General features: G+C 34.1%; 1 protein-coding gene across 1 annotated transcript; it reads left to right on the forward strand.

Annotated features, from left to right (window-relative positions):
- The first annotated feature begins 876 nt into the window (after positions 1 to 876).
- On the forward strand, positions 877 to 7,828 carry LOC113756590 (transmembrane protein 56). Its single transcript, XM_027300225.1, has 9 exons — positions 877 to 1,417; positions 2,806 to 3,027; positions 3,273 to 3,361; positions 3,446 to 3,584; positions 4,372 to 4,446; positions 5,363 to 5,484; positions 5,576 to 5,651; positions 5,987 to 6,046; positions 7,267 to 7,828. Exons 2-9 carry the CDS (start codon positions 2,890 to 2,892, stop codon positions 7,393 to 7,395), a joined length of 828 nt encoding a protein of 275 aa, XP_027156026.1. The 5' UTR covers positions 877 to 1,417; positions 2,806 to 2,889; the 3' UTR covers positions 7,396 to 7,828.
- Positions 7,829 to 9,931: the final 2,103 nt, after the last annotated feature.

Genomic DNA, 9,931 nt, shown 5'->3' on the forward strand with positions numbered 1-9,931 from the left:
TAATACCCTTACTAACATATAAAGTTTGAGTAACATCAATTATATATATATATATATATATATATATATATATATATTAACCTTCACATAAGTATGTGTCTTGTTTTAACTAATGAAGAAGATCTCAATTTAACCATTAACATCAAGTAATTCATTCTGACAAGACAACTTGAGGAAGTAAAATGGCCAATATTTTAGGTGCAGAATTACCATTTTTTCTCTTGCACCAAACCACAGAAAACACCACCCATTCATCTCATTCTTGATCACACCAAACATGATAAAAGGTGCATCACATAATTTCCATACCACACAAAAGTGGAATTCCTTCACATCCCCCCAAATCTCAATGAACCAATCAATCTCTTTAGCTTTGAACTTCAACAAGCTATGTGCCTTTACTTCTTTTCCCCCACTTTCTCATATCTTTGCCTGATGGAATGCGAAATCTAACCATAATCCAACACCAACCACAAGCCCCACCTATCTTCCCAACCTTTCCCACCCTCTCCCACACTGATAAACCACAAGAGTGGATCCTTATAATTCGATATGAATTGTTGATTTTACATTTTAATTTCAATAAGGCAAAATTTCGGAAAAAAAAATGTTTATATGCAATATGAACAATACCAACAAGTCAAGAAATAAGTATTCAAATGTGCGATAAGGGGATGTAGGTGAAAAGTTCTAAATTTGAACATTTTATCTTATATTATGTATATAAAAAAAAATATTCAAATGTGCTATATCTATATCAGCAAATTAAGAAATAAATATTCAAATGTAAAATGACTACGACGATTATATATTAGATTGAATTGAACAATATGTAATAGAACTCTTTTCATACTACACGGCAAAAGAAAGTCAAAAAGTTTCTAAGGTTCAAATTAGTCACAACCAGCGTCTTCTGATCTTAGATCCTGAATTGGCCTCAATAGATGTAATTGCCATTGTGGGACAATGGAGATGGAAAATCATCATGCCAATGTATATATATTTTTTCTAATCGCCCCCAGTAAATGACTCCATCTCTCATATCACGGCTCTCAATTCTCTTTCATGAATCATACATAATTCATTGCAGTGGTTGGGAATTGGGAGATTTCCATACGACAAACCAAAAGGCAGTATACCCATTTGTTTCTTCATCAAAACAACAAAACAAATCTCTTTCATTGATTTGATTGCACCCCACGTTTCTTCACGGGTTGATTAGGCCAGGCTCCATCCCCAGCTCATGCCCTTTTCATTGCTTTAAATTCTTTTTGGCTTTTCTACTATCCGTCTTGCATTCCTTAGGCCCTGAAAGAATAAACCAGTTGGCATTATCAATTAACTTCATTTTGGAGTGGAATGTGACGCATTTCTGCTAATTCTTGGAATCTGCTAAAAGGGTTCTCTCTAGTTTTCTGTAAGACCCGCCCCCAGTTCTGTACCTCTCTTGTTATTATGCTCCGTTTGTTATGATTCCTGATCTAGTGAGTTATGTGAGTTTTGATGTAATTCCTTTTGAGTTAATGCATTTTTGGTTGACAGGGATCTTGTATATGATTACGTTTTGCAAATATGTTCCCTTTTTTGGTTCCCATTTTGTTTAAAGTAGAAATATGTGATCCATGTGGTATTTCTAAGTTTCAATTTTTAGTCGAAAAACGAGTCTTGGGATATTTTCATTTCCTGTATTTTTTGATTGGTAGTTGAAGAATTTATAGAAATGCTGCAATGGTAGAGAAAGAAGAAGAAGAAGAAGGGGAAAAAACGAATGAATGCTTTTGCTACTTTGACGACATTCAAATATTCGTTAATATCTCAGCGGCTTATATATTTGTTTATTTTGATAATTGTTATAGATGTTCAGTTAGTCCAGTTTAGGAGATTTGAGTGGCATCACTTTGGAAATTTGTAGAGAATATTAAACTCTTTTCTGCTGGATAGATACAAAATCCTCAAAGCGGGGCAAACCTTACTTAGCTACACTTGCACTTTACCAGAGATGTAAATGGATTACATTGCCATCTGTGAGATTGGATTATAAGTGTCTCTTGAAGTTAAAATACTATGCTGAAGTTTATTAGACAAAAATGTCAAATAGGAAATAGAAGGGATGCATGTAAATATTCCCGCATTCGTGCTGGGGGCATTTGCCTCATAAAATCTGCTCTGAATGTGTGCTGACGCTATTAGTAATGTTTCTGCACTCTGTACATGGACCATATGGGCTGTATTAGGAGACATATTTGATTGTTTCACCACCATTGGTTTTGTTGGATTATGACTTGTACTTTGTCAGCCTTCAAATTTATCTATATCTTTTCAACAATTCATAGGCAGATGATCTGATACTTGTGAGGTGCATTTAGAAGTTTCAAGAGAAGGCTGCAAAAATTCTGTGATTATCCGTGTGCTTTTCTTTTTATTGTTAAATATTTTATCTGCAATGTAACACTAATGCTGTCCTTGTATAATATTTCTTAATCTTCATTTGGTTAGTTGCTTGTTGTTACAAATGTTTATGCATTTTTGTTGATTAACGATATATCTGTTATACTACACAATTGAGTTTAGTTTTTTCTTTCTTTAATCATCTTTATCAGCAAAGCAACTGAGATTCTGGAGATCAACTAAAAGCTCAATTTTGTTAATTAATGCATGCAATATAGTGCCATCAGCACCTTTCTATACATTATTTTAGCTTCATTCATGTTTCATAATCGTGGGAAACAGACATCTAACTGCACCTTTTGCACATGCTTTAAACACACTCCATGCTAACAGTCATTTTTCCCAATTTCCCTGTAGGAATCTGGGTGGCTATCATATATTCTGGTGATTATCATCATGTTCTAGTCAAAGATCAACAACTCTATCATTTTGATTAGTGTAATGGCAATTTCAAAAAAGACCTCCATGACATTGAAGTCTTATCAAAATGAGGCTGAGCTGCTGGTGAAGAACTATTTATTGTCGGACCCTGTTATCCCATACTCGTCAGTCCTTGGTGGCATACTTGCTTTCAAAGTGGTACATTATTGACTCTTCCTCGTGTTTTCTTCATGGAGCAGAAGTGAATTATTTCCATTGATGAAGACTGTGATTGGTGAAGATGCTGGCACATCCTTGCCCCCCCTTTGTTTTTATTTTTAATGAAGTGAAAGGGCAATAGTTTTTGCTGGATGAGCTTAGTTTCACACTTCATTTTTAATGCATTTTGCCTCCATTTTCCCTTTTTCCCATCCAATTAAAATATTGCCTCTGGACCTCTACAGCTCTATGATCTTGTTCAGTTGATCAGCACTTTTTACTTCAGGAGCTACAACAGCCTTACAAAAATCCAGCGGATTGAATGGAATAACCGGTAGCATTTTTGTCCATTTGTTTCTTTTATGATTTTCTCATCTTTTGGATGATTCTCACAGTCTCAATATCAACATTTTTGCAGTGGCGTCTCTACTCTTCATGCTGTTTTTATTTCTTTCATGTCCTTGTACTTTGTATTTTGGTCTGATCTGTTCTTGGATGAACATCATCCTGGCCTCATTACACTCCGAAGCTCGCCTTTATCAACTTTCACTTTAGGAGTAAGTATCTCTTCTATATGAGTATATTCTACCATTTATCTTGTTTCACCGTAACATACGTTTTCCTTTGGTTTTTATAATTGAGTTCTGGTGATTTACTTAGTGTACAACAAACCAAAGTCACTTACGTGGATGCGAGTTTTAATTTAATTGGGTGTAGTTCTGATGCAAATAATGAGCATAATACTAGTTTCAGTTAGTCACAACCTACAGTCTGTTGCACAATCTCAAACAAAGCTCTGCTTCACTGGATTATGTGCTTTATTTGCTGTAGTTTTCAGACTTTAAATAGTGGCTTCACTTTTTAAAATTTTTTTTTAAACTTTCGGTCTTAATTAGTTACATTGGCAATTTTGTAATGAGGGCACATACTATTTTGTCTCTTCAGTAGAGAATTTTTCTTTCTGAAGGCCATCATGGACCTAGCTACCTGTAAACTCCTTCAAATCTGTTTATGTCAAAGTTGGTGTATTCATACTCAAGAAATTCCCTGTTGTTTAATTCTCATGTTGCATCAAAATACATGAGTTGAAGTTTCAGAAAAGGTTTATAATAGGCAATTTCTTTTAAATCAGTTAACTGTTACCATAAAGAGGGACTGAATGTAAATGATAAAGGTCACAAGAACGAGATACACCTACACTAAATCTAACTGCTTTCTTTCTCATCTTATTTGGAGAAAGGAAGCTCCTATCGAGCTTTATCTGTATTTCATCTAGTGACTTCAATCTTCTTCTCTTACTTTCTGCTTTTCCTCACCTTTTTCTTATCTTGTAATGCTTGACAGGTATCTGTTGGTTATTTTTTAGCAGACCTTGGCATGATTTGTTGGCTATATCCTTCTTTGGGTGGACTAGAGTATGTAAGTATACAGCTCTTTGCATAAGCACCAAACTTAATGAATTTCCTGATTAAGCAAGAAGATATACTGCATAATGTGAAAAGAAAAATTACAGCCTAGCTGAGTTACTATTGCACAGTATCAATTATAGCATAAGCCCTGTGCTATATGGGCAGCACAAGTAATTTCATTGTAGCTAATAAGAACTTACTAAGCTTATTGATAGTTGCATCTTATAAATCATTTGGATGGATGTGTTGGAAGAGAACAAAATAATTTCATGGATATCTTTGCATGCAATAAATTTAGGCATTTACCATCAAAATTGGAAAAGGTATCTAGTTGTCAGTGAAGTGTAGAACACTTTCAAGCTTGAGAAAAATTTTCTATTTCTTTTAATTATGACAGCTTTTTGTAAATTTTATCTTCAAACGCTATTTAATTTTTTTTTTAACTGACCAAACTGTTGTACAGATTTAAATTCTTTATCATTTGCATGAGAGAGAGAGGAATCCAAGCTCACATCTCCAGTTTCTCTCTCTCTCTCTTTTTTGTTTTTTTTGGGTTTTATGTTTCTTCTTTTAACTTTTCTGGTCCAGTTACTGCATCTCATGGAAAATGAAGCTTTCAAAATTCTGATTGGATGCAATACTGATTCATTTCAAACTCATACATTTTGATTTAAATCATAGTGTATCTTCATAGAACGCTTCTGCTGGTATACTGTGGTTATTCTAGAACGACTTGTTGGCGGACTACCCAGCAATACTTTCTCATTTCTTCCATGACTGGGAGACCAAGATAAAATGGGGTAATAAGAAGCAAAGCCCTGCATTTGTGGATAGATTTAAATGCACTAGTTTGTTGATACAAATGTGGATGTGACAATGTAAAAAGCGATGTTCACAATGACAAATCTTTTACTGCTGGATTTCAGATTGTCCATCACAGTCTTTCAGGAGTTGCTGTAGCATATTCTGTCTTTACTGGGGAGGGGCAGCTTTATACATTCATGGTCCTCATATCAGAAATGACTACCCCAGAAATCAACATGAGATGGTAGGTTCATTTGAGACAAGTATAGTGATTATTAATTGTTGTATCATGCCTTTGCATGTTGTATTTGATGATTATATGTAACTTTGGGCAGGCATCTTGATATTTCTGGATTGAAGAGGTCCAATGCCTACCTAATTAACGGTGTCTTTATTTTTTTTGGCTGGCTGGTAAGTGGTTCCATTTAGTTGTTTCCCTTTGGATTGATTATAGGCTTAACTCTTCGTTATTCTAAACTTATGCAGTTGAGCACTTTTTACCGAATATGACATTGGAAAGTTAATAAAAATGGTCACATGTCATGTAATTCATGAGTTGATCCACAAATTGCAGTCTTTCTGTATAAAGAAAACTTTTTAGCAATTATTGCTTCAGCAAAAATATTAATAACATCACTTAATGAACTTAATTTCATTTTTCATATTTTATTTTTGACATTTCTTTTCTAAGTAATTTTGTATATATTATTGTTGTTCTTTGATAAATTAAGAATTTTTTAATGCAGATGGCAAGGATTTTGTTGTTTGTTTACATGTTTCACCATGTTTACATTCACTATAGTCAGGTACATCCACGATTACTTTGCAGTCAAATTCAACCAACTTGTTCTGGCATTCTAATCTTTGGCCACTTGGTTTGTAAGGGAGGCATGTTTATCAGCTGTTCTTTCTAGTAGAAAATTGTTTACTCAGTCTCTTACATATGCTAATAGTAGTAGCTTCTCATAAGAGGAATAACTATAATGGTAATGTCAACTTGGAAAACTTTGTTTCCACTCCTTTGTACAGAGTATTGTGAACCCCTTGTTTGTCACATCTTTCAAGAAGATGTGTTATGTCTAGAAAACATTTTATCTAAAGGAAGGACCAAGATTGACATTTAACCAAATTGTTGTTCAATTACACAGCTTATTATTAGAGTAGTCTATTAACAATTCCATTCATGGGAAGACATTTTGCTATGTGATTGAATTGTACAGATTCATAAGCATCCCTGTGCTTAGATGGCTTAGGTGTGGTCGTATTCTTAATGCTTTGAGCTTCTATATAATTATTGTGATATTCAGGTGAGACGTGTGTACAAGTCACAGATGATTAGTTGAAAAATGTGTCCGTACCTAGAACTTCAAAAGCATGTAAAGATAAGAACTAAATAATTTTTCATAATTTGTTCTGTCTAAACCAACTGGTGGGGAAAGATGTCCTACTGAAGAGTAGTGGTGAAGCTGCTATGAATTCTGTCTTGAGAATTCCTTTATTACCCTGTTAATACAAGAAAGTGTTAGGTACTTACATATGGAACAAGGGTGGCCATAGAAATACATAGGATTCTTACTTGTGCGGAAGAACTATTTCTTGGCAACTTGAGCAACAATAAAAAATTAAGTATGTTTTTATGCAACAAACCTCACAATTATATGCATAAAACATAAATGTATGTTTAAATATATATTGCATAACATCAACATTTCATTGTAATGAGAATGGCATTTGACAAGAAGTCCTCATGCTAGATGTGGAATGTCTCTGATTCCATCTCTGAACATCTCTTTTATTGTCCTTTAAAATGAGAATGAGGGTCGTTTGTGTTTGTAGAAATGTTCTACTGCATTATGGAGGGAGCATTTAAGTTCCATTTCAGTTTGTCAATTTATTCTCTTTCTGCCTCTGAACCATGCTAGGCGTCTTACGTAAATTTCATGCACGTTATATTATATGCCATATGCTTTATGGATCTGTCAGTGGAACAATTTCAGGTAATGCACAAGTTCTTGACTACTTGCAGGTCATCCAGATGCATTCAGTTGGTTATTTTCTAGTATTTGTTGTGCCTTGCGCTCTGTCTATCATGAATTTGATGTGGTTTGGTAAAATTATCAAGGGGCTCGTAAAAATGTTAGCAAAGAAGCAGTAAGGAACAGTAGTACTCTGATTTCTTCTATTACCACGGTCAAATTTTTTCCTCGAGTTCCTACTTGTACAAATCTATAGGAGAATGCCCACAGAATATAGGGAGAGAGAGTCGAATGAGCCTAACAAGAAGCTAGAAGAAACATCGAAGCACAACGGTATTGCAGACTCATGCATGCTAGGATGTTGTATGTGGATGGTGAACCAATGAGTTCTGGGAACTATAATGCACAGCACTAATCTTGTAAGCTTAGCTGGTTTAGGTAACTGCAGTTCATGTACTGGACCAGAGGAGGGAAACTTTTCAATGGAAAAGTTCTATGCAAGAGAAGGAATATAGTGAGATAGCTTTCTTTTTCTTGTTTTTTGTTTGTATATCTTTATTCTTCAGTTAATATCTTAAAATCATGGAAGCAGGAGCCTCTGGTTCTTTCATATCTTCTGCTATTTCATTTCATTTTTGCTCTTTCTTACGCCCGCCCTAGGCGCAGACTGTGTACTAATTGATGGTGTTGAACATCGTTTACTCTCATCCATGCCCGTTTATCATTTGGAGAAATTGCCAATTTGGTCCCTCACATTAAAAAAAAAAAAAAAAACTTTTTTTAGTCCCTCACGTTTAAAATTAGCCAAATAGTCCCATTTACGCTTAAAAAAATAGAAATGATAAGGAAAAATTATCGAATTGATCCTTCACATTTTCAAGAAATACTTTTTTAGTCTCTCACATTTACAACTTGAATTCAAAATTTCTCACTTACAATTCCTTCCCCGAAGCACCCTACCCATCTCTCCAAGTGAGACTTACCACAAGAAAACCTCACAAGCGGATGAAAAGGATGCGTTGCTTGAGTCAAGAAGTGTGAGAATTGCTTATGACCTAAGCATTTTTTTTTCCCCTGCAAAGTGTTTCAATGAGCTTTGCCATTGTATCTCAAGGTATATCCTTGCTAATAAATTTGAGATCATAAAGTTACAGTTGGTTCCAAAAGGGGTTTTCACTCAATTGTTTCCCAAAATCTGCCTAAGAAAGTAAATTAAAAGAAATGAATTGGCTGTGGAGTCCTAAAAGCTTTGAAAAGCCATGGAACAGCATTTTTTTAAGGATATTACCAATAAACCGTTTCTTTGCCATGAAATGATCTTGAAGCTGGCACTTATAGATTACAAATGGACACAATCCAAACAGTCAGAATTTAGATTGAAGAACTCTTCTATGTTAACAAATCCAATGTTCTCCCAAGAAGGAAATGAATTTTCTGTGCTTGGCTCTGAATTTTTGCACTGGTTGAGGATTTTACCGTGCAAGAAGAATTTGATTTTTTTTTTCTTTTTCACTTATTTAGTAACTTAACTGGAAAAACAATTTCAGACACAGATTTACTATTTTCCTTCCAAAATGCTAGAGCATTACTTCTCAAACATACAATCAACTATTAACTAAATTAACCTAGTTGGAGCATATATAGCACTTTGTAAAAAAATCTTGCCAAGGAGCGTGTGTGAAAATAAACCAATCAGGAGAATAAATTTTGTCTTAGGCTGGACTTATCATACTAGTATATAGTTTTGATGATTTCAATCATTTTGATAATAACTTGAAGTGCAATGTTCATAGAACTAATAAAAATATAAGAAAAATGATAAATTTTTTCTTTCTTTTTTTCTTAGTGTGAGTGGCGGGATCTCGAACCTGATATCTTTCATTTAAGCTCCCTCCTTTTGTTCCGGGCGACCATGCCTCTCCCAAGAAAAATGATACGGTGTTATTACCCAATAAAACAAAAAGGAGAAGGTCTATCTTCACATAAATAATTCAAATGTGAATGGCATTAAGGACTTATTAGTGGTCACCACCATACTCTTTCCTAAGTTTTGGTTATGTAGGTATAGCTCATTAAAAAGCTAAACGTATTTTTATCTGACATGTTCAGTTTCCATGTTCGGTAAACCAAATTTATATATATACATATATATATATATCCTTATACTATATAAGAATGAGTTTGGGTCAAAGAATGGCTTTGAATTTCAACCGTAAGAGTAAGGGCATTTTAGGATTGTAAGGTTGTTTTGAGTGTAGTTATAACGCTGGGTACTACTTAAGATAGCATGTGTATTTTTATATTTACTGAAATGTTCTTGTGATTTGTTCAAAAGTTTGGATATTTTGGGAATGTGTGATTATGTGGTTGTCTTTTCTACAATGGGTATAACCCATGATAGCTTCTTTATTGGTGTAATTACTTAAATATCCTTATAGAGGCATTGATTGGCTTGTGTTAATTAAATTATAAATAGTATCAATTATTACCATTGCTTTACTATTATAACTTGAAGACATTCAAATGCCATTTTCATCTCAATTAAAGCGTTTATTAAGGAATTTATGACTAAGCATCAGTTTCATCTTCATTTCTTCAAATGTGCTCTCCTTCACATTCTTCCGTTATGTTCTTTTCATCTTCCAGTAAATACTTATTTGTACTGCCATTGTACTCTAGATTTCAATATGGTTTTATGCTGAAACTATTCTTGGT

The sequence above is a fragment of the Coffea eugenioides genome, unplaced genomic scaffold (assembly GCF_003713205.1).
Source record: "Coffea eugenioides isolate CCC68of unplaced genomic scaffold, Ceug_1.0 ScVebR1_23;HRSCAF=104, whole genome shotgun sequence".
Classification (NCBI taxonomy): domain Eukaryota; kingdom Viridiplantae; phylum Streptophyta; class Magnoliopsida; order Gentianales; family Rubiaceae; genus Coffea; species Coffea eugenioides.